At 48.5% G+C, this 22,377-nt stretch overlaps 1 protein-coding gene across 4 annotated transcripts in view; it reads right to left on the bottom strand.

Moving 5' to 3' along the window:
- The window catches only part of SEC14L1 (SEC14 like lipid binding 1), a 51,839-nt gene that overhangs the window by 29,277 nt on the left and 185 nt on the right, over positions 1-22,377 (bottom strand). The window contains exons 2-4 of one of the 4 annotated variants that reach the window (XM_042967885.1): positions 21,233-21,337; positions 20,845-21,122; positions 20,313-20,405 (exon numbers count right to left, since the gene is read on the bottom strand). In XM_042967885.1, coding sequence (XP_042823819.1) covers positions 20,313-20,375 — 63 coding nt within the window. In that variant the 5' untranslated portion in view covers positions 20,376-20,405; positions 20,845-21,122; positions 21,233-21,337. Of the gene's footprint in view, positions 1-20,312; positions 20,406-20,844; positions 21,123-21,232; positions 21,338-21,698; positions 22,111-22,377 lie in introns of those variants that run through there. The other 3 variants (XM_042967884.1, XM_042967883.1, XM_042967886.1) reach the window with 3 other exon arrangements.

Raw genomic sequence — 22,377 nt, 5'->3', positions numbered from 1 at the left:
GAAGCAAAGAGATGGGTGAGCAAAGCTTCTGTAGTAAGTGAAGGGCCAAAAAACAAAGACTTTCAGCTTCACGGGCCAGGTAGTCTCTGTCGCAAATACTCAACTCTGCTTTTATAGGACAAAAACAGCCACAGATAATACGCGAACAGATGAGTGCAGCCGTGTTCCCTTAAAACTGTATTTACAGACACCAAAAACTGAATTTCATATACTTCTCACATGTCATGAAATATTATTCTTTGGAATTTTTCCTAACCATTAAAAAATATAAAAACTAAATATATATATACACACACACACACACACACATATATATATATATAATTTATACATATTTTTATGTATCATCTATATGATCTATATATAAAAACTAAGAGCTGTCTGCAAAGACAGGCAACAGGGCACAGCCTGCCCACCCCTGATCTAAGAGATGACCTCTAACATCCTTAATTGGAATTCCTTATGGAATTCCATTCCTTAATGGAATTAAAGTTCCATTTAATTATTTTCTCACAAAAATTCCAGAGTTCTTGAAAATGCCAATCAGAGGGTGGGTGATGGGTATTGAGGAGGGCACCTTTTGGGATGAGCACTGGGTATTGTATGGAAACCAGTTTCACAATAAACTTCATATATTGGAAAAAAAAAAAAAGAAAATGCCAATCAGTCAAAACTGTGGACAAAAAAAACCTTGACATAAAATAGAAAGAACTGTGAAGCCATGGATGGTCACTTCATACGTTTTATGTTTATTTACCTGAACCGTTCTCCACGAGAAGGCAGGATTCCAACAAATACACATCCAACTGACATCCGCAAATCTGACTATGTACATTTCACCCAAAAAAGGAGTGGGGAGGAGGGGAAAGGAGAGAATGCATTTGAACGATGAGGAAAACACCCACCATTCCACGCCATGAACAGACGACTCTGGAACTCTGTCACCTAAACCAGCAGCCACTAACCACATGTGGCTAGTTAAAAGGTAAGTAACTTTAACATTTAGTTCCTCAGCCTCACTGGCCACATTTCAAGTTCAAGAAGTTGCTCTGATGGGGCGCCTGGGTGGCGCAGTCGGTTAAGCGTCCGACTTCAGCCAGGTCACGATCTCGCTGTCCGTGAGTTCGAGCCCCGCGTCAGGCTCTGGGCTGATGGCTCGGAGCCTGGAGCCTGTTTCCGATTCTGTGTCTCCCTCTCTCTCTGCCCCTCCCCCGTTCATGCTCTGTCTCTCTCTGTCCCAAAAATAAATTAAAAACGTTGAAAAAAAAAAAATTTAAAAAAAAAAAAAAAAAAAAAAAAGAAGTTGCTCTGATATTCTTGGCTGATTTACAAGGAACATTTTGACCTGACAACTACACACCTTTGTCCTAGCTCATGTCCCTAGAACGTCTGTGGGGACTGCGGTGAGCCCTAAATAATAAGTCTAACGATAAATGTCTTCTCTCCTCGAGACCCAGAGAGTCATTCATACTTCTTGATAAGCTAATTATACTAGTCTGAGTTTCAAGTCTGTTTTATTAACTGGGTCTTGTTATTTAAAGCCTTTTGTCCAGACGCAGAATAGAAGGCTGTATCACCTATTTAAAAATTTCTGGGGGCGCCTGGGTGGCTCAGTCGGTTGAGCATCTGACTTCAGCTCAGGTCATGATCTCGCAGTCCGTGGGTTGGAGCCCCGCGTCGGGCTCTATGCTGACAGCTCAGAGCCTGGAGCCTGCTTCGGATTCTGTGTCTCCCCCTCTCTCTCTGTCCCTCCCTCGCTGGCACTCTCTCTCTCTCCCTCTCTCTCTCAAAAATAAATAAACATTAAAAAAATTTTTTTGTTTTTAAATTTCTGGCATCGGAGGCAATTTTTTAGAAAACAGGCAGCTTCTGACCACACACACCAATCACAAAGGTGACTTCGGGTGAACAACAAACAGTACATTCCTTCCAGGACTGAGGAGGCCCCCCTCCTCTCGGCGCCCCCACCTTCCTGCTCCACCCTCCCCACCCCTCTCGTGGTCTGAGTCCCAGATCCAGTTGCCTTTTCCGCCTAGAATAGAACTTTAGCAAACTACTTTTCATCTTCCTTTTTGCTGACAGCCTGAAAAGTATCCCTTTGTTTTCCAGCTTGCAAGTATTAATCCAGATTTGAAAATAAATTACAGGAGCAATAAAACATAATAACAATAAACCATAGGTTTCCATCTTGATTCTAACAGATCCAAAATCTTAGAAAGGTGCTACGAAATCAGAAAGCGTTCTCTTTTCGGGGTGCCTGGGTGGGTCAGTCGGTGAAGCATCCAACTCTTGATTTCAGCCCAGGTCACGATCTCACGATTCGCGGACTCTGCAAGATGCCTGCTTGGGATTCTCTCCCTCCCCCTCTCTCTGCCCCTTCCCCACTTGTATACCCACACGCTCTCTTTCTCTCTAAAAAATAAATTTTAAGGAAGTTAAAAAAAAATGTTTAAGTGTTATTTTTTTTAAACGCCAATGTCTTCTGCTGCAGTATATATAAATAAACCCACCCAAGGAGACCCTCTTCAGCAATACAGTGTGATGAACGATTCATCCGTGCATACATGAATGAATCAAAATAATTATGCTGAATCAAAGAAAACAGGCAAAAAAAAAAAAAAAAGTACGTGCGATTCTGTAAAATTCTAGGAAGTACAAACTAATTTACAGTAACCGAAAGCAAATCAGTGGCTCCCTGGCATTAGGAAAAAAGAAATTATAACGGGACATAAAGAACTTTTGGAGCGATGCCTACGTTAATTATCTTAATTACAGCGATGGTTTCAAAGGTAAGAACACATGACAAAACTTACCCGACTACGTAGCTTTAAAATGTACAGTTTATTCCTAAGAGACTCTTAAATATGGAGAACAAACAGAGGGTTACTGGAGGGGGTGGTGGGAGGGGGATGGGCTAAATGGGGGAGGGGCACTAAGGAATCTACTCCCGAAATCATTGTTGCGCTGTATGCTAGCTAATTTGGACGTAAATTTTAAATAAATAAATAAATAAATAAATAAATAAATAAATAAATAAATGTATGTATGTATGTACGGTTTATTATTCCTCATTTATACCTCAGTAAAGCCAAACAACAACAACAGCAACAAATTCATCGAGTTTTAACTGGCAGCCAAGTCAGGAATTCCTAACATCTGCAGCAGTGACCAGTCTGACCGACAAGGGAACTTGATCCACCAGAGCAGGGAAGTGGCAAGGGTGAAAAGGGACGCAGGGTGAAAGGCTTTGTCCCTAACTGTCCAAGACCGGAAGCAACCATGGTGTCCTCCGAAAGAGGGATGGATTGGTAGACTGGGGCGCGTCCATACGGTGGAGCGTTACCCAGCCACAAAGAGCAATCAGCCATCAACCCCCAAAAATACGTGGGAGAAACTTCAATGACTGCTGTTTAACGAAAGAAGCCTGTGTGAAAAGGCCACCTGTCATAGGATGCCCACCACATGGCATTCTGGGAACGGAAAACGACAGAACCAGCCGAAAGATGAGCGGCTCCCAGGTACTGGAGGAGAGGGGGGTGGGACGGACAGGCGGAGCACAGAGGGTTTCCCGGGCCATGAAACTGCTCTGTGTGATACCTTAACGTGGACACGTGATGTTCTGCATCTGTCCAAGCCCACAGGATGTCCAACACCAAGAGTGAATCCTAATGGGGGATGCTAATGAATAGTCACGTATTGGGGCGCCTGGGTGGCTCAGTCGGTTAAGCATTCGACTTCAGCTCAGGTCATGATCTCACGGTTTTCGTGAGTTCGAGCCCCGCGTGGGGCTCTGTGCTGACAGCTCGGAGCCTGGAGCCTGCTTCGGATTCTGTGTCTCCCTCTCCTTCTGCCCCTCCCCTGCTCACACCCTGTCTCTCTCGCTCCCAAAAATAAATAAAACATTAAAAAATAAAAAAATAAAAAAGATCATGTATTAATACTGGCTTATCAGCTGAAACAAACACAGCACACGGGCTTTAACGACAGGGGTATCTGGAGACCCTCTGTGTGGTCTCCTCAATCTTCTGCAAACCTAAACAAACTATTCTAAAAAGTAAGACCTATGAAATATGAGAAAAGAGCAAAAATCTATCAAGTGTGCTCTAAGAAAACAAAAGACAAACTTCTTTTCAGAAGAACCTGGAGAAATCACTCAACAAACATTCACTCCCTTCCCCACGGCGGGCGCTGAGGAGGCAGGGACACAGGACAAGGACCTTGCCAGCACGGGAAATGAGGCTGACAACACTCTACCCAAGCATCGCCTACTTACTGACCGCTGCGTATGCACCGTAATTGGCTTCACAAAGTCTAATGCACTTACTAGGCAGAATCTTTCTATGAAATGAGTTTCTCTCTACTTAGAAACGAGGAAATAGAGGCCGAGAGAAGCCAACGTCCCGGGGATTTGAACCCGGGTCCGCGCCCCCTCGTACAGACCTTGGGATAAAAGACCCGCCTTCAGGGGCGCCTGGGTGGCGCAGTCGGTTAAGCGTCCGACTTCAGCTCAGGTCACAATCTCGCGGTCCGTGAGTTCGAGCCCCGCGTCGGGCTCTGGGCTAATGGCTCAGAGCCTGGAGCCTGCTTCCGATTCTGTGTCTCCTTCTCTCTCTGCCCCTCCCCCCTTCATGCTCTGTCTCTCTCTGTCTCAAAAAATAAATAAACGTCAAAAAAAAAAAAAAAAAAAAAGACCCGCCTTCAAATCTCAGCTCCGAACAGCAGTCGGCAGAGAGCCCCGGGAGATTCCCGAATTTCGCAGAGTCCCAGCTTCTGCATTTTCTTTAGCGTACAGAATCGTGGAAGATTCAAAAAGGAACTGGTTAGCGGGCCCTGACACAGACTAAGTACAACAGTCAAAAAATGTGGCTACTGTCCTGTGCTGAACTTCCCCAAGAGGAAGAAAGTGAGTGCGCATTGAGTGCGGCAGCCCAATGGTTCCAAGGAACCAAATTGTCTAGGCTCAAAAAGGGGAAGGAAGCCTTTCTAACGCAATCGGCTTTAAAAACTAAAATATTTTTTGACGTTTATCTTTTCTACCATGCTTTGAAAACTCACCCGCCAAAAACCGCTCTGTTCACCAAAGTGGCAATCATATTCCCAACGGCCCTAAAAACACACGATGCAAATCTCATGAGGCTTTGGTGAAAACCCACTATGTTAAGCTTCTAAACAGCCAAGTTAAAACAAAAACAAAAACAAATACTCGGTGTAAATAATATCACGTAGGTCTCCTTCTTCCTATAGAGAAAAGGCAAACCGAAGATACAGACAGAAATCACCTTTACTTCGATGTAGGTCTTATGGATAAAATATTCCCTCTGAAAGATGAAATAAATACAAGGAATAGATTTAGCTAAAGAACTGATTATTAGCTAAATGTACTATACTCAGTTGCGGGAATCAGAAGATAGGGCCCTGAAGATAAACACGACCAGGGCTGGGAAGAGACCTTTCACAAAATACAGGGGGTGGAAGGAGGGTGCTGAACCAGACGACGTTCTCTGAAAAGGTTTCGGTTCCAGGGAGCCCTGAATCAGGCCTCAGGCTACTGGTGTTAACATTTTCCACAGAATGAGGAAACACAATACACTGGAAGGGAAAGAACTCGCGTCAGGAAACTAATCGCTCGGCTCCCATCGCGGCCTGAATAAATGTAAACATTAGACTGCTGTTCCCCACAGTCCTGGGAGAGTCCTCTCCTGCTCCAAGGACAAAGCCTTCTCCGGATCTCGCACCGGATCCTGACCGGAGATGTGATGCCGCACCCGCACTCACGGCCTCCAACGGACTCCTTGGAGCGCAGGGTGCTGGCAACGTCCTATCCACCACCCCCAGCCACCAGCTGTGTGACTCGGCTAGTCACCAGTGTCCTTTCCCTCTGCTCCTGCAGCACTGTCACCTTGGGCCTGAGACACAAACCAGGGAGCCGCACGACAGGGCCAATGGACAGCTTGGGCTCTGGTGTCGACGGGCCTTGATTTGAATGCCACGGGTACCAGCCGTAAGCAACAGCCTTCGATGAAGAAGACGACTGTGAGCCACCAAAGACAGGGCACGACGGGGAAAAGTGTTATTGTCCGGCAGGCAACCCAGTAGGGCACAGGCAGATCAGAGGGAGAACGAGGAGGAGAAAGGGAGAGGAATTTGAAAGCAAAGCCCACAGACCTACTCCAGACTACACACTCCCAGTTGGAAGATAGGTAAGTCCAGGGGCGCCCGGCGGACTCAGTCGACAGAACGTGCGACTCCTGATCTCAGGGTCATGAGTTCAAGCTCCACGTTGCGTGTGGAGCTTACTTAAAAAAAAAAAAAAGTCCTGGTGATGTAATGCACAGCACAGCGATTATAATTAATACTGCACTGCACGTTTGAAAGCTGCTAAAAAAGGACATTTTTAACATTTGTTTATTTTTGAGAGAGAGAGAGAGAGAGAGAGAAACCGAGTATGAGCGGGTGAGGAGTAGAGAGGGAGACACAGAATCCGAAGCAGGCTCCAGGCTCTGAGCTGTCAGCACAGAGCCCAACGTGGGGCTCAAACTCGCAAACCACAAGATCATGACCTGAGCTGAAGTCAGATGCTTAGCCAACAGAGCCACCCAGGCGCCCCTAAAAGAGGGTATCTTAAAAATCATCATCACAAGGAAAAAAATGTGTAACTGTGTGAGGCGACAGATGTTAAATAAACTTACTGTGATGGTCGTTTCACAAATTTGTACGTATCTCAAAACATCGGTAGATACCTTAAACTAATACAATGTTAAATGTCGGTTATATCCAAATAAAGCTGGTGGGGCCCTACCTACAAAGTAAGTGCAAGCCATCAAAAAGATACCGGTAGGGTCCTCAACTTCTTCCGGGTCTAATTTAGATCTGTGGAAATTAACGCAGCGTGTACATCTCTTTTAAAGATTTTATCTTGAAGTAATCCCTTACACCCACTGTGGGGCTTGAACTTACAACCCTGAGATCACGAGTCACGTGCTCCACTAACCGAGCCAGCCATGCGCCCCTAACGTTTCGTCACACAAACGAATGACAAAATACTTATGTACCCCATAAATGCTCATCATTATCCTTAGACCTTTTGTATGTTAAGTATTTCTCAAACACTTAAAGGGAGAAATGTTGGTTCAAATTCAGCAGGGGGGTCCCTGTTTGCCCCCAGGGCCCGGACAACTGGGTCTTCTCATTGGACTATAAGCTCGCTGAGAGCAGAGCCCAAGAAGACGGCTCGGTCGCTCTACAGGCTCAAGGCCTAGCTGATGCCCTATCAACCTCCTCCAGGAGACTGGCCTCTGAAGGCAGGACCTGTTAGAACCCCTTCCCATCTCCCTGTGGCATCCAGCCCTACTTTAACCTCCTGGGCACATGACTACCATTCTCAAACTAAACTGCTTTGAAGGTCTTAAACTTTCTTTTCTTAATTAGTTAGCTATGTGATCTCTGTACCCAAGACGGGGCTCCAACTCAAAACCCTGAGATCAAGAGTCACACGTTCCACTGGCCCAGCCAGGTGCCCCAAGAGTTTTACACTTTTTTTTTTTTTTTTGAACGTTAATTTATTTTTGAGACAGAGAAAGACAGAGCATGAAAGGGGGAGGGGCAGAGAGAGAGGGAGACACAGAATCGGAAGCAGGCTCCAGGCCGTCAGCCCAGAGGCCGACGCGGGGCTCGAACCCACGGACCGCGAGATCGTGACCTGAGCTGAAGTCGGACGCTTAACCGACCGAGCCACTCGGGCGCCCCGAGTTTTACACTTTTAAAGTTGAAAACATGATATAGTTGTATTTGAGGACCATGTACAAAACACTCTAAAATTCCTCTCGTGAAAAAGATACATGACTGTAAGAATCACAAACGTAAAGACTTCCCGCCTCGACCTTTCCATTGTCAGGTGACAAGAGTTGAAACGTATCCTTGTGATTTTTTCTTTACCTTATTTGGTTGGAGGAATACGGGACATAAGGCACGTGCCAGATATGTGTCGATCAACTGCCTGTGCGATCGGTAAGGCTTCGGTCAACAGTGGGCTATTAGCAAAGTTGTTGGAGAATCAAAGGTTATATGTGCAGATTTTTGACTGCATGCGGGGATGGGGGGGGTGTCTGTGACACTAATCTGTGTTCAAGGGCCAACTACAGTTGGAAAAAACGGAGGTATACACATCTTTTAGGTAGATCTTTATACGTAAGATATACGTCAATACATTTTGAAGGTCAAAGGTCTCACAGGTGACAATTATTCAGGCCCCAGGCAAACACGAACGCCTGCAGCGCCGTGACAGGTCTCTCTTCTCTGGGGTTTTCCGCGTGCAGTCACGTGACGGACCCATGCATGATCCAGTGGGATCCAAGACACCCCGTGATTTACCAAAACCACTCCCAGTCCGCACATTTTTTTGTCTAATAAAGAGCAGAGTGTGGGTGACAACGAAAATAGCGGTTCTGCATATTCCTGTTCAAATCAAGTTGGATTTGGCAGAGTACGGCTTTACTTTCCAGAGTGTAAAAAAATAAATCCAAGGACTTGAGAAAAAGCATTTGGTGTTCTGGGGAATTGCAGCTGTCAGCTTTGAAAGATGCCATGTGTTTGCCCACATAAAAGAACGTAATGAGCTATGGAAATATTATCCGGTTTCATGAACCAGAATAAAAACTCCATCATTAGCAGACTGAAACTAGGAGCCGTTTTAATCCACCAGGAAAATATCTATCACGTACTATTTATTAAAGGCCTATCAGACCCGTCGTACCTCACACCCGAAGCGTCTGATTCTCTATTGTCTCTTCGACTTCTCTTCCCTTATGGCAGGAGCCCAGCATTTTACATCGGTGGCCCCTACACCTGCTTCTTTCTTAAGAAACCAGGAACAACAGCAACCACAAAATGCACATTATAAAGATATACTCTGAGGGGCGCCTAGGTGGCTCGCTGGGTTGAGTGTCCCTCCCTTGATTTCGGCCCAGGTCATGATCTCACAGTTTGTGAGATCAAGCCCCAGCTTGGGCTCTGTGCTGACAGCACGGAGCCTGCTTGGGATTCTCTCTCTCCCTCTCTCTGTCCCTCCCCCACTTGCACAAGCAGGCTCGCTCGGGCTCTCTCTCTCAAAATAAATAAACTTAAAAAAAAAAAAAAACTTGCTTAAAAAATATATATATACTTTGAATATATGGAACAAAATACAGTAGTAGAATTCTTCAAGGAACTTGCCTTTTGGATCTAGAATCTATTAATATAAAAGACAAAAAAGAAATGAACTTAGATATGCAATTTTTTGGTTGATATAAGCATCAAAAACTAGATCTTAAAAATGTTCAGCCTTGGGGCGCCTGGGTGGCTCAGTTGGTTAAGCGTCCGACTTCAGCCTAGGTCATGATCTTGTTCCCGAGTTCGAGCCCCGTGTCGGGCTCTGTGCTGACAGCTCGGAGCGTAGAGCCTGTTTCAGATGCTATGTCTTTCTCTCTCTCTCTCTCTCTCTGCCCCTCCACCACACATGTTCTGTCTCTCTCTCAAAATTAAATAAAACATTAAATTTTTTTTTTTTTTTTAAATATTCAGCCTTTTAAGAAGAAAACAAGTTCTGGGGTGCCTGGGCGGCTCAGTTGGTTAAGTGTCCGACTCTTGATTTCGGCTCAGGTCATGATCTCATGGTTGGTGGGATTGAGCCCCGCATCAGGCTCCACATAGACAGCACAGAGCCTACTTGGGATTCTCTCTCCCTCTATCTGCGTCCCCCACCTCCCGCTCATGTGCACGCTCTCGCTCTAAATAAATAAATAAATAAGGAGGAAAGCAGCTCTGACACGTGCTACGACATGGATGGCCTGTGAAGACAGGTCGCGGAGTCAAACAAGCAAATCACTAAAGTTCAAACACTGTCTGATTCCACTTCTAGTAGGAACAGTCATAGCGCCACTCACAAACACAAGGCAGAAAAGGGGGCAGAGGGTTTGCCGGGGCCGGGGGATGGGGAGCTGGGGTTTAACGGGGACAACGGTCCTATGTGGGAAGGCGAAAAACAGAAGTGCTGGGGATGGAGGCAAAACAAGGTGAATACGCCCAACACACTGACTTGTCCGCTAAAAATGCTTCCAACGGCAGATTGTATAGCATTGTGTATTTACCACAATAAAACACAGCACAGATCTTCTCCACCTGAAAATTCGCAGAGTCATACAAATAACTAAGACAAGTTCAGAGAAGCACACGTTATAACTCTGTATCACTAAGTAAACACGGGAACAGTCCGGAGAAGCACATAAAGCCAGTAGTCTCCCCGTTGGCATGTCAAATCCTTCGAAAGAAAATATGATGTGAGAACAGGCCACAGCCTGTTAGAGAGTCTATTCCTTTCAAAAAGTTTAAATTGAAAAGTTAGAACTGAAACCAGCTTCCCTTCCTCCCCTTCCATGTGCTATAAATTCAATTTAAGGAGACCTCAACCAGTGTTTCTCAAACCCGAGCAGGTATCCGAACCGCCTGCGGGGCTGGGACACCGGGCTGCTGAACCCACGCTCAGAAATCCCGATTCGGGAGAGAATCGGAACTTATTATTGTCAGAATTCTCATTCTAAGCCAACTCTGTGTTAAAAGTAAAATGAAGATAAGAGGTGTTTGGAGAAAAGTTTTCTAAATATTAGTAGCATAAATCCTGCAATATAATCGATGACCTCTTAGATGAATTTCTTCTTAAAATCTGTACCTTGCAGCTTTTAGCTCTGGACTTGGTTTTTAAGACAGACACGGGGATTAGGCTAGAAAAAGTAAGAGAAACATATCCCTTAAAATTAGACCTACCTCATGTTACAGGATAACATTCATTAAGAAAAAAAGAGACATATAATAACCAACCTTTCAGGTTTAAACCTGAAGAAATCTTTTTAAAAAAAAATCAGACCACCATACTATCAGAATCAATAATTTTTAGGTGAATTTTATGTTCTGTAGGAGAACCCCAGAAACGACATTCTCTTACACTTGGTATTCGTCACTACGGGAGAAAAGCCACTCCAAACACCAAAGAATCCATAAAGCAGGACACGTTTTCTACTCAACTACACTGATTATAAGCTTCAGTTCACGGACTATAAACACTATTCTACCCACAAAACATGGTGTGAGTCAGATTCCTTCAAAACATGAGTTGAAGGGGTAAGGGGCATCAAGGAGGACACTTTTGGGATGAGCTCTGGGTGTTACATGTCAGTGATGAATCGCTAAATTCTACTCCTGAAGTTATCGTCACACCATACGTTAACTAACTTGGATTTAAATTTGTTTACAAATACCAAAAAAAGTTTTTAAAGAGCCACGGTTTAAGCGTAGGTAGCAAATACCTCCGACCGAAAGAAGACGCTCCAACGTGCCCTTTCGTCAAAATTCTCACTGGCTCTGGGTACCAGGCCGAAGAAGTTGAGCCTCACCTTGAAGGTGTGGGGCGGCCACTCAAAGAACTCTGAACGCGAAGCGTGTTCAGAGTTTCAGCCGGAGCCCCCGGCGGCAGGCCCGAGCGAGGGCAGGTGGGTGAGGGGCAGCGGGGAGGCGGCGTCCAGGGGCCCGAACGGGACATCAGGCGCTGTCATCGGAGAGGAGCCAACACGATCAGAGACGGGCAGATTCAGACACGGTCCGGGAGACATCAGGGAAGGTTCTGGTCATCACAGAGCCTGAGGGGTGGGGAGGGAAGGCGGCCAGGAACGCCGAGGCTTCCGGTCTGGGAACAGGGCACATGGTGATGGCACTCGTCAGGAGCAGGAGTTCACAGGAAAAGGCAGAGCTCCTGAGGGGCATTTTATTGGGGGTGTGTGTGTGTGTGTGTGTGTGTGCGCGCGCGCACGCGCGTGTGTGTTCTGGTGGGCTGTGTTCTTTGTGCGGGCAGGAGGAGGCAGTGGATTCTGTTTCAGAAACGCTAAATTTGTACAGCGTCAAATGGAGACGTCCTAGCAGGCAGCTGGCTAGGAATCTGGAAGTTCCTGAGTGGGAGTCCAGGCTGAAGATAAACTCTGGGATCTTCTGTTTCTAGAGTGACGGTTGAAGCCATGGGTTTCAGAGGCTGCCCAGGAAGAGGCGTCAGGTGAGAGAGAACCGGATTCTTCTAAAACAGCACGGACTACCAACTAAAACAGCACGGTGTTTACGATGGCCAGAAAACACGAAATATACAACCGGCGGTCCCAAAACGGCAAACCAAGTGTCATCAGAGGAGGGGTCCATCTGTCCCCGAGAAGGCACGGAGGTGGGAGAGAGAGGCAAGACCGGTCAGAGGGGCAGGCCAGAGAGTTCCACGTGCAGCCTCGATCAAATATGCAGGACACTCACACGCTGGCTGCTCATCAAGAACTCAAAGTGCACGCTGAATACTCTAATGCGAAAACGTGCAGGGGAGCCAGGGAACACACGGCAAATTTCTGAATGGAGAAGGGACCCGGTCCACATCAAGACACACAAAGCATAAAGCTTTTGTTCGTTCGACAAAAAGACTCGTTCTCCTAACGTCAAACCGTGCCTCGCCAGGGCATCAGAATGCAGTCTATGCTCTGTTTCAACACGGGAAGTCACTCCCCTAGAAATACACAAAACTGGTTCCCTCTCATGCACGTTAAAAAAGAAAGAAGAGGGGCGCCTGGGTGGCTTGGTCGGTTGAGTGTCTGACTTCGGCTCAGGTCATGATCTCACAGTCCGTGAGTTCGAGCCCCGCGTCAGGCTCTGTGCTGACAGCTCAGAGCCTGGAGCCTGCTTCCGATTCTGTGTCCCCCTCTCTCTGTGACCCTCCCCCGTTCATGCTCTGTCTCTCTCTGTCTCAAAAATAAATAAAAAAACGTTTAAAAAAAAAAAAGAAGAAGAAGAAGAAAGAAGAATCAGTAATGACAACGGCGACCAAAGTCCTCTCTTCAGTGAACCTGCCTGCGGGCACTTCTCCAAGCGGCACCGCCACCCCGGCCCCCCCTCCACCAGATTCCCCCAGGCACCCCACTGCTCACGCTACCCCGAAACCCTCTCAGTCGGCCCTGCCATCAGATGCACTCCTTCCCTGCTTTCTGTAGGAACCACAGGGACCCATCATAGAAAGACCCGGTTTAATTTGGGAAAGAATATTTTGCCTCTTATTAGCGCTTCAGCTTTCCGGAGGACGGCCACAGGGACGGATGGGGAGGCCGAACCGATTGAGGCCGCATGTGCTCCCATAGGCTCCCGGGAACAGTGATGGCGGCTGAGGGTTAGGGTGACAGGAGGGGATGGTGGCAGTTTCTCTCACAAAGCGAGGGCACGAAAGGACACGAAGGGAAGGGAGGAGGTGGGAGAAGCAGGGAGACTGAAGACAAGAACCATGAGCGACAGCTGATCCGGAGCGGGAACCAAAGACACTGTTTTAGGCGATCGAGAAAGTCTGAACGTGGACCCGGTATTTTTGTTAAGTATGACAATGACGTACATGGCGATTATGTTGAAAGAATAAAAGGTCCTTACTGGTTACAGTCCCTGCTGAAGTAGTTATGAGTGAGTTCACAAGATGCCTGAAACCTGCTTTAAATACACCAGGGGAGGGGCGCCTGGGCGGCTCAGACGGTGAAGCATCCGACTTCGGCTCAGGTCACGATCTCGCAGTTCGTGAGTTCCAGCCCCGCGGCAGGCTCTGTGCTGACAGCTCGGAGCCTGGAACCTGCTTCGGATTCTGTGTCTCCTCTCTCTGCCCCTCCCCGACTTGTGCTCTGTCTCTGTCTCTCAAAAATAAATAAACGTAAAAAAAAAAAAAAAAACAACTTTAAATACACCAGGGGGAAAAAATGGGGAAAACAGATTTAACAATAGTGCCAAAGCACTGCCCCCGCCGCCAGAGGAGGGTGACGGGCCCCTGGCCCTGCCTGGACCCTTCATTCTCCCAACTTGGAGAGGCTTGAAAATGTCCGTATCAGTGTTCGGGGGTTGTGTCTTGTTTTTTTTTTTTTTGCGTGTTTTTGCAAAAACAGGTAAACCAAGGAGGCAAGGAGCTGAGTCAGATCCTGCTTTATTTTTCCTTCAGAACCACAACTGTCTCCACCCTAGCACATTAAAAATAATTCAGGATGCATGATGTGTTGGAGAGTGGGTGTAAGAGAAGGGAAAATGCCTAGTTCTATACAGAGTAGTGCGTACTGAGAATGTACTATAACTGTCTGTTTCCAAAACTAAGTGAGTCTGACTAATTACACCCCAATGTGTATTAAATGCGGTAGGATTCACACCCTGGCACTCGAGAACCTTATAAATAAGAAGTCTACCCTCTCCCCGCACTGGAAAACTGACCAGGATCCTAATATACCATCAGAGGGACTGGGTCCTTTCCCTCCACTCCCAGAAGGAGTAAAACTGTTGAAAGGCAGCCCCCGAGATACACGAGCACGGCTTGTTCACCTCTGAGCAGAACAACCGCTCCTGCCCACCAGGCCGCTGGCAGACCTCACAACACTTGCGTTAACGAAAGGGATGCATCTCAGTGTCACCTCGAGAAACTGGGAAACCGGAGTGAGGGACGCGAAAAGGCCCAGGGCTGAAATCTAGGGTGAGAGGAAGAAGCCGTGCTTCGAGAAGAAGGACGACAGATGGCACGACAACACCTCAAACTAAAATCCTGCTCAAAACCCAACGTGCACGGCACTCGGGTCAGAGGAAAAAACCAGAGAAAACGGGACAGGTGGCTCAAAATGTCCTCGGGAGAGCGGACGGGGCTTCGGGAGGCAGCCGGCTGCCACACGGAGCGAGAAAGGACAAAACAGGAATGCGCTCCGGCAGGACCCGTGCCCCTCTATCGCAGCCAACCCGAGGAACAACCTGGAAGCGGCTGCCCGCGGGGTTGGCTTGTGCGCCAGGCCACCTCCTCAGGAAGCACTCCACCTGCCAGATTTCTGCACGCCTCGCACTCGCCCCCCCAGAAGACCAGACTCGGGGCTCTCCTCACACTGCGGGCACACATGCAAGGCGCCTGGGGCCCCCGCAGGTCTCCCTAGCTGTTTTGACAAAGGAAATCTGAATGGATGCAATAAAGCCTAAATAAAAATACAAATGCCCGCTTAATGCAAAAGACATAAAAGACAAAAAAGAAAAGAAAACACACACTCCTGATGCACTCCACTTCGTACGTGGAGGCAGGCACAGGGCTGGCTGCGAGCAAGGAAGAGGGGAGGACGTGTGGGTCTCGCCCTCCCCCACCCTCCTCTCTGCGGGCTAATTCCAGCACCTCCTCACCACAGCCTGACACTAGGAAACTGACCCGTCCCCGAGAGGGTTTGCGGCAGGGCCGGTGGGGACCGAGCCCACAGCCAATCTCTCCCTCCTGCCTTCGTCATCTGGTCTTAGCAGGAAGCCAGGGGGCACCTGAGGAAAGGAAAAAGGGACTAGAAACAAAAACAAACAAAAACCAAAAAAACGGGATGAAACAAACAAAAATGAAACACGAGAGAGAAGAACAAAAAGTCAGTCTTGTGGTCGTGGGCCATTTAATCAACAGCGGTACCCCGGCAAATAGCTTCTCTGTTTATTCAACCTACAGAAATACATCGTTCAAACTCCTAATAAGGGGTTTGTCAACAGGACTTCGTAGGATTTAGGAAGATGTAAAAACAAAAAAAGAATTCGCCACATTCCCCACCAAAAGGGCTCTGCTCCTAAGGGAGGTATTAGCTCACTGAAGGATCAAAGTGTTCCGTGGGGAACACGTAGATCTCGTGTCCGAAAACAGACCACAGGGCGACATTTCAGAGCTGAGTTTCTGTCAAACCCACCTCCCGAGTACTCAAAGCTCAAGTGCACGCATGTCGGCTGATCAACTGCAATCTGAGAGACTACTATGCATTTAGCGCTGACACTCGAGGGAACAAGGAAAATAATACACGAGGTCACTGCCCCCGAGGAACATTCGAAATAGCTGCATGGAACCCTGAGAATGAAAGAAACGCTAATTACAAGGGGGAGTAGCTAACACGGATGACCCTTATGACCCTGATAAGGGATCCAGGAAGGGGAGACAGACCCCAGCAGCGGTGCTCAGAGGCCTGGGAAAGTCAGCTGGGTCAGCGGGACAGAGATTCAGAGGACAGACGGGAGAAGCAAGCAGCGAAGGGAAGGAAGGAAGGGTCAAAGGGGTGTGAGGGCCAGAAAAACACCGTGTGGCAAGCCAGGACAGCACAGAGCAGACTTAAACGTCCATGTTCGCGAAGTAAGGTGAAACAGAGAGGGGAGGACAGGAAGGGCCTCGCGAGAGAGCAAAGGAGTTTAGAGCGGGTGGGACAGGTAAGAGGTCAAACAGGCGACTGCCAGGCAGACACAGCGTATGGCAGCCGAACGTAGGGCGACCTGTCCGCATAAAAGACGTAAGGACAGAACAAATAACTCAGGTTGGTGCAGGGAGAGAAGGGGACAGGAAGCGCGTGACCCGAAGGCATGACCAGAGGACAGGTGTGCCGGGACGCAGACGGTGGGCGCTCTGGAAGAAGGACGGGGCTTCTGAAAGGAGGGAAGCTGGCCAGAGCAGGGCAGGAGGGGAGGGCACCACGTGGCTGGCGCTGATGGCCGGACAAGGTGGCGGTCCGCGGGGTGGCAGGGCACGTGGCAGAGCCTCTCCCATCACGCGCTCCAACTGGTCAAAACGACGGCTGTCCTCAGGTGAAAAGGGATCATTGGCAAGGGGGCGCCTCGCCGGCGAATGCTGGCAGAGAGCCGTCTGGGCCGCGGGCTTTCCTCCCCCTCGGGGCCCTGGCGTCCCGCGTGTCCCTCCATTTGCTCTCCAGCAACTGTACCCTGCCTCTGGGTCACGTAGGAAGGGGCCCTTAACGGTCAGCGGGGGGGAAGCCGTCACTGAACACGTGTAAGTTTTAAAATTATGTTTTAGCTCAGAAATTTCCACGCACAGCCCTCTCGAGCCAGCACGCCAGAACCCTCCTGCCCATCCAGAGCCCCTTCAGTCCCCCTCCCCACGACCCAGGCAGGGGAGCCCCGGGAAACGTGCTTGGCTGAGACTGGACAAGTCCAAGGCGCCCTCGCGAACAAGAACCTTCGGAAAACACCGCGGGCACACGCGGGGCGCCGGAGGCCTGGCAGGATAAAGAGAACCGAACGCGGGCAGCAGACCTCTACCACGAGGTGTGTCTCCGGTTCCTCACCCTCCGAGGTGCCTCAGGTGGTCTCGGGCGATTTCTCAACTCACTGAGGCTCTCCCGTTCCGTTTCTGGGCAAATACAGCATGAGAGCGGGCCCTTAAAACGCCACAACCGTTTTGCTGGTTTCTGCAGAAACTCCACCTCCGTTTTGCTGGTTTGCCATTTAATTCAATGGGTTAGTGAGAACGCTCACGTGATTTCCTAATGCTACCGGTACACTGATCCCAAAATAAACGCTAGATCAAATGCAATTAACATACTTGATACCCCCCCCCCCCCCCCCGCGCAACTTACGAGCAACTTACACTAGTCGCTGTTCCCCTAAACCATTTTCAGGCCATACTAAATTACAGTAATGCTCTCGGTTAACAGACAAGGGCATCCGTTCACGGAGTGGCATCTTCCCCGACAGTCTCCTCCCCACGGGACCCCCATAAAGCAGGGCTTGGATCCACCCCCAGATCCCACAGGCTGACCACCTGCCCAGCGCCGCTGTCACCGCCACGTGCTGTGACTAGCGCCTCACCCCTTCTGAGGCTCGCTCTCAAAAACGTTTCCCTTGAAGCTATAATTCCGTTCTTGCTTTAACTGGCCATCTCTCTCCTCACTCTGAATGAGCCGCAAAGACTATTTCTACAGGAAGTCTGTTATACTCCTGCTTAAGCTCAAGGAAAAAACCAGTGATAGGACAAGGTAAATGAGGATTTTATGACGTACAACTTCAGCTTGAAAAAATGGCAAATGACACCACACCAAAAAATCACTAAAGACTTAAAACGTGCTAGCTTCTAATTCCCGAAGGAAAACACATTTTGTTTTCAGATTAAAAAATATTTTCGGGGGCACCTTGGGTGGCTCAGTCGGTTGAGCGTCCGACCTCAGCTCAGGTCACGATCGCCCAGTGGGATCGAGCCCTGAACCGGGCTCTGTGCTGACAGGAAGGAGGAGACTGCTTGGGATTCTCTCTCTCCCTCTCTGCCCCTTCCCTGCTCGTGCGCATGCATGCACACTCTCTCTTTCTCTCAAAATAAATAAACTTAAAAAATATATATTTTCTCACGACTCAAAAGAAAATGATTTCTTGCTTCCAAATAAAAGCAATTTAAAAATGCATTAATTTTAAAAGACTGGGAGGTGGTTCAGAATTTGAACTTCAAATTCTCCCGTAAATCCATGCATCAAAATGGGCAGGACAAACTTTACCATTTTGAAAATAGCAAAGTAAGGAAAATAAGGAAGTTGATCGCTAGACAGTCAAAACTCCTCTTTATTAAGCTAGCATCTGCAGAAGAGACCAAAATACCTTTGCCACACAGAATCAGGGTTGCACGGAGCTTTTATAAGATAGTACTTCATGTTTTAGAAAACAGAATGGCTCCTGTCCCCCTGCCCCACCAGGCCTGGCCCAGTCCTCGGGGCAGTCCTCTGCCCCACACAGTGCCACTGGGCTCTGTTGCTCCCTCACCCCTCTCCCCCAGTTCCACCAGCCTCTACCAACTGAAAAGGGTCAGGCCGCCAACCCTGGGCAGATAATCCACAGGCTGGCCAATAACCTACATCCTAGCTCCAGGGGAGAGATGACCGGATCAAGTCTCTCCAGAATCTGAACTAGGAAACAAGACCAGAATCGGTCACTTAGAAACTGAAAGAATATAACAAGCAATGCCACAAACTGGGGCCTGCGGGGTTTTGAATAGCTCAAAGAGCACGTGAGCTGAAGCCACAAGGGAGGGAAGACCAGGAGCGAGCAAAGCAGCCAGCTGGTAGGAGAGGGAGGCTCCCGCGTACGGAGCAAGGCAGAGTCCCAAGGGGTAAAGTTCCAGGGACAACTGCTGTGGACAGACGTTCCCCAGAGCTGCCAGGAACCACCCTCCAATGCCAGGTCCTTGGAGCTCAGCCCATCCAGCTTGCATTCCTGCATTTCTGTGCAATTCACATCACCCCCCATGTGCTCCCACGAACAATGCCCCTTCTCAAGCTCTCTGGAGTGGGTCTGTGCTGCACACAGCCAAAAGCCAAAACAGCACGTATAACATGCAAACAGGAAACAAGCCTTTCTTGATAAACCATTCACAAAACATACTCAACGGTCCTAGTATTTAAGGGAAATAGAGGGGTGCCTGGCTGGCTCCATCAGTAGAGCACAACACTCTTGATCTTGGGGTTGTGAGTTTGAGCCCCACGTTGGGGGTAAAAATGACTTAAAAATAAAATCTTGAAAAAGAAAAAAAAAAAAAAAAAAGGAAATACAGAACTAGAAACACCACCCCCACGCCAAAAGTAAAACCCCCAAAACCTCACACTGACTGAGGAGAGGCACAAGGCAACTTTCTGAGGTAATGGATGGAAAGGTTCTACAAGTGACGTGTTGGTCACTCTTCCTTCAAAACTGATCAAAACGGACACTGAGTATGTGACCATTTCACTGTATGTAAATTATACCTCGATTTACAAAAACAAACTCCCTAAATCTAAATTGCTTCCTTGAGAGGACTTGAGTTTTGGAGGTTATTTTTCAAAACTATATTGACCTGGATAAATCTCACAACCAAGGTTGAGCAGAAACAACCAGATGCAAGAACACCTGAGTTTCTAGTTAAATACAGAAACGAAACAGCCAACACTCATCAATGGTGTTCAAAGTGAGAGCGGCGGCCAACTTTGAGGTGGGAGGGAGGTGGGGAGTGGGACTCGGGGAAAAAAAAACCCTCTCCACATCCCTCTTCTCCTTTAACAAACAAGAAGAACAAAATCCAGAGGAAAAAGTATTTCATCAGAATCCTGCTTCTGAGGGGCAAAGGGGGAGGGAGAGAGAGAGAAATCTTAGGCAGGCTCCACGCTCAGTGCAGATCCCGGCGCGGGACTCGATCCCGCGACCCTGAGATCACGACCTGAGCTGAAATCAAGAAATGGACACTTAATCAACTGAGCCACCCAGGCGCCTCAACTCAGATCCGTATATCAACCTGAGGTGCAGTTTTAAAAAAACAAACAGGCAGGTTTTGATTTTCAGAGACTGACAGTTTGAAGACACTTCACAAACTCTAGCCGTGGCTCGTCAGCATAAAAACAGAACAAGTAAAAATGGGAGAATGGAGACAAATGATAAACATCCGGCTACAGATCAAATCTGAATACTTGAGACAGGCCAAAGAGTAAATCAAAATGTAAAGTACTTACAGCCATAATTAACTCAAAGGGGTGTTTATACACCCTCACTGGTGACTGGTATTTCTGCACCATGATTGTAACACAACAGCAAACCTCTCACACCTGCAAGACACAAATGTATTGCGATTACAAAAAAAACCCGTGATACAGGGAAAATTTAAATCCGTGTTTACTCATCAAACCACAGCCCGAGTGGAGAAAGGGACCTCAATAGGTCGCATCATTCTCTACACACAAAAATCGAAAGATGTTACTTTGATTACACGAGGAAGGAGAAGGTAATGAGACAGTTTAAGAGTCGGTGAAGGAAGTTCAAGTGTAATGAGGGAATCCCCTCTGGTCGGCCTCCCGGGGCCTCTCCAGGGGACGTACGGGGGTACAAGATCCCAGACCTTTCCGGGACTGAGATGTTACGATCCGAGTATTAGTTCCCGAATCATTTTCTCTTCCACGACTTTTACAACAAGCCAAACCAAAATGATGGCACTTCAGGATATGAAGTCTGGAGACACACAAGCATAGAAGTGGAAGAAAATACTACCGTATCTCAAATGATGGAAAACTCCTCAAAAGCGAGCTTCGAAGTCTAACTGTCCATCCCTGTCTTCTAACTGCGGTGACCACAATTTCAGAGACTTGTCTTCACGTGGCGGCAACACCAAGCACTCTGGCTGGAGGCTCCCCTGAAACTTCCAAGCCTCAAATAGCTGTGGTATCTGTCCACAATCAATTCGAGTCCTGGAGCCTACTTCCCCGAGGTACCCCTGGTACCTTCCCCGAGGTACGTATTCCTGCCCCGGTGGTGCCAGCCGCCGTGCACTGTCGTGAAAAATACACTCTTTTTGGTGGGGGGGGGGGGGGGGAGTCCTCCGCGAGACCCTACTTCCCTATTTAAAAACGAGGAAGAAAAAGAAATCCAAAGAGCCTACCTGTCCTGCTGAGGATAATCATTAAGAAGGTTACTTCATGCTGGATACGGTGAGGGGCTAGTCCAAAGTACAAAATGGAAAATACTCAAGGAGCCCAAAGTCTAGCTGTAAAAAAAAAAAAAGAAAAGAAAAGGATTACGGAAATATATTTTATTTCAGAAGATTCCTATCTACGTTATTACATTTAAACAGGGTCTGGAACTCTCTCCGGCATGTTTGTTTAGCTTATCTCTCTGAAGGAACAGGTTATGTTGGAAAACAGCGCTGACAGTCTGAAAACTGCCACACAATTACTCTCGGTGACCTCAAGCACGTCCCTTGACTTCCCGTGGACTCAGTTTCACCTCTGTACAATGAGGTTTGGAGGGCGATAACCTTGAAAGACTCCCAGCTCTAACATCATGACACGCAGAGCCCCAACTCCGGGACTCTCCACCTCCCCTGGAAGCCCCGCATTAATCCTCACTCTGGGACTGGCAGGTCCTGACGCGCTTGGGACCACGATCGATTCCGTTTTGCAACCCTGGCGATGCTGGAGCACAATTTGAAAACCGGGAAAACGGATTTCCGAGGATCTCCCAGAGAAGGGGAGGGCGATTACGGGGTATACAAAGGGATGCGGGGGGCTGGGAGACTCAAAAAGCAGTGCTCGGCTGAGATACTCTAACATCCATTCACGATTCCACTGCCCGGCAGAACCCACGCTGGGGAACCCGCTAATTCACGAACTTCTGAACTCCTGCCAGTTCCCAGCTTCGGATGCTCGGGTCCAGAGAAACCTCCTACGTGGGAATCCGGAGTTACGACGACCAAGTGGCACCCCGGACCCGGGCAGCCTCTATTGCATGACAATTGGTGCTTAAAAATCAGCCAATGGCCAGACCCAGGGAGTCCACCGCGCGCAGGCTGAGGGCAGCCGGGCCCTCGGGCCGGTACGGGGGCTCCAGCGCGGCGGCCCCCGCGGGCCCCCAGCCCCGACCGGCCCGGGGGAGGGGAGCCGGGGACGGGATCAGACCCCAAATTCTGTCTCCCGCAGGGAGGGCTCCCGGAGTGGGAAAGCGGGGGGGGGGGGGGAGTGCGGGAGCGGGAGGGGGGGGGGTTCCCGCCGGGGCGGAGGAAGCCGGGGGGCCGCGAAGGGCCCCGCG

This window comes from Panthera tigris, chromosome E1 (genome assembly GCF_018350195.1).
Source record: "Panthera tigris isolate Pti1 chromosome E1, P.tigris_Pti1_mat1.1, whole genome shotgun sequence".
NCBI lineage: Eukaryota > Metazoa > Chordata > Mammalia > Carnivora > Felidae > Panthera > Panthera tigris.
This window is presented reverse-complemented; position numbering and strand designations above follow the sequence as displayed.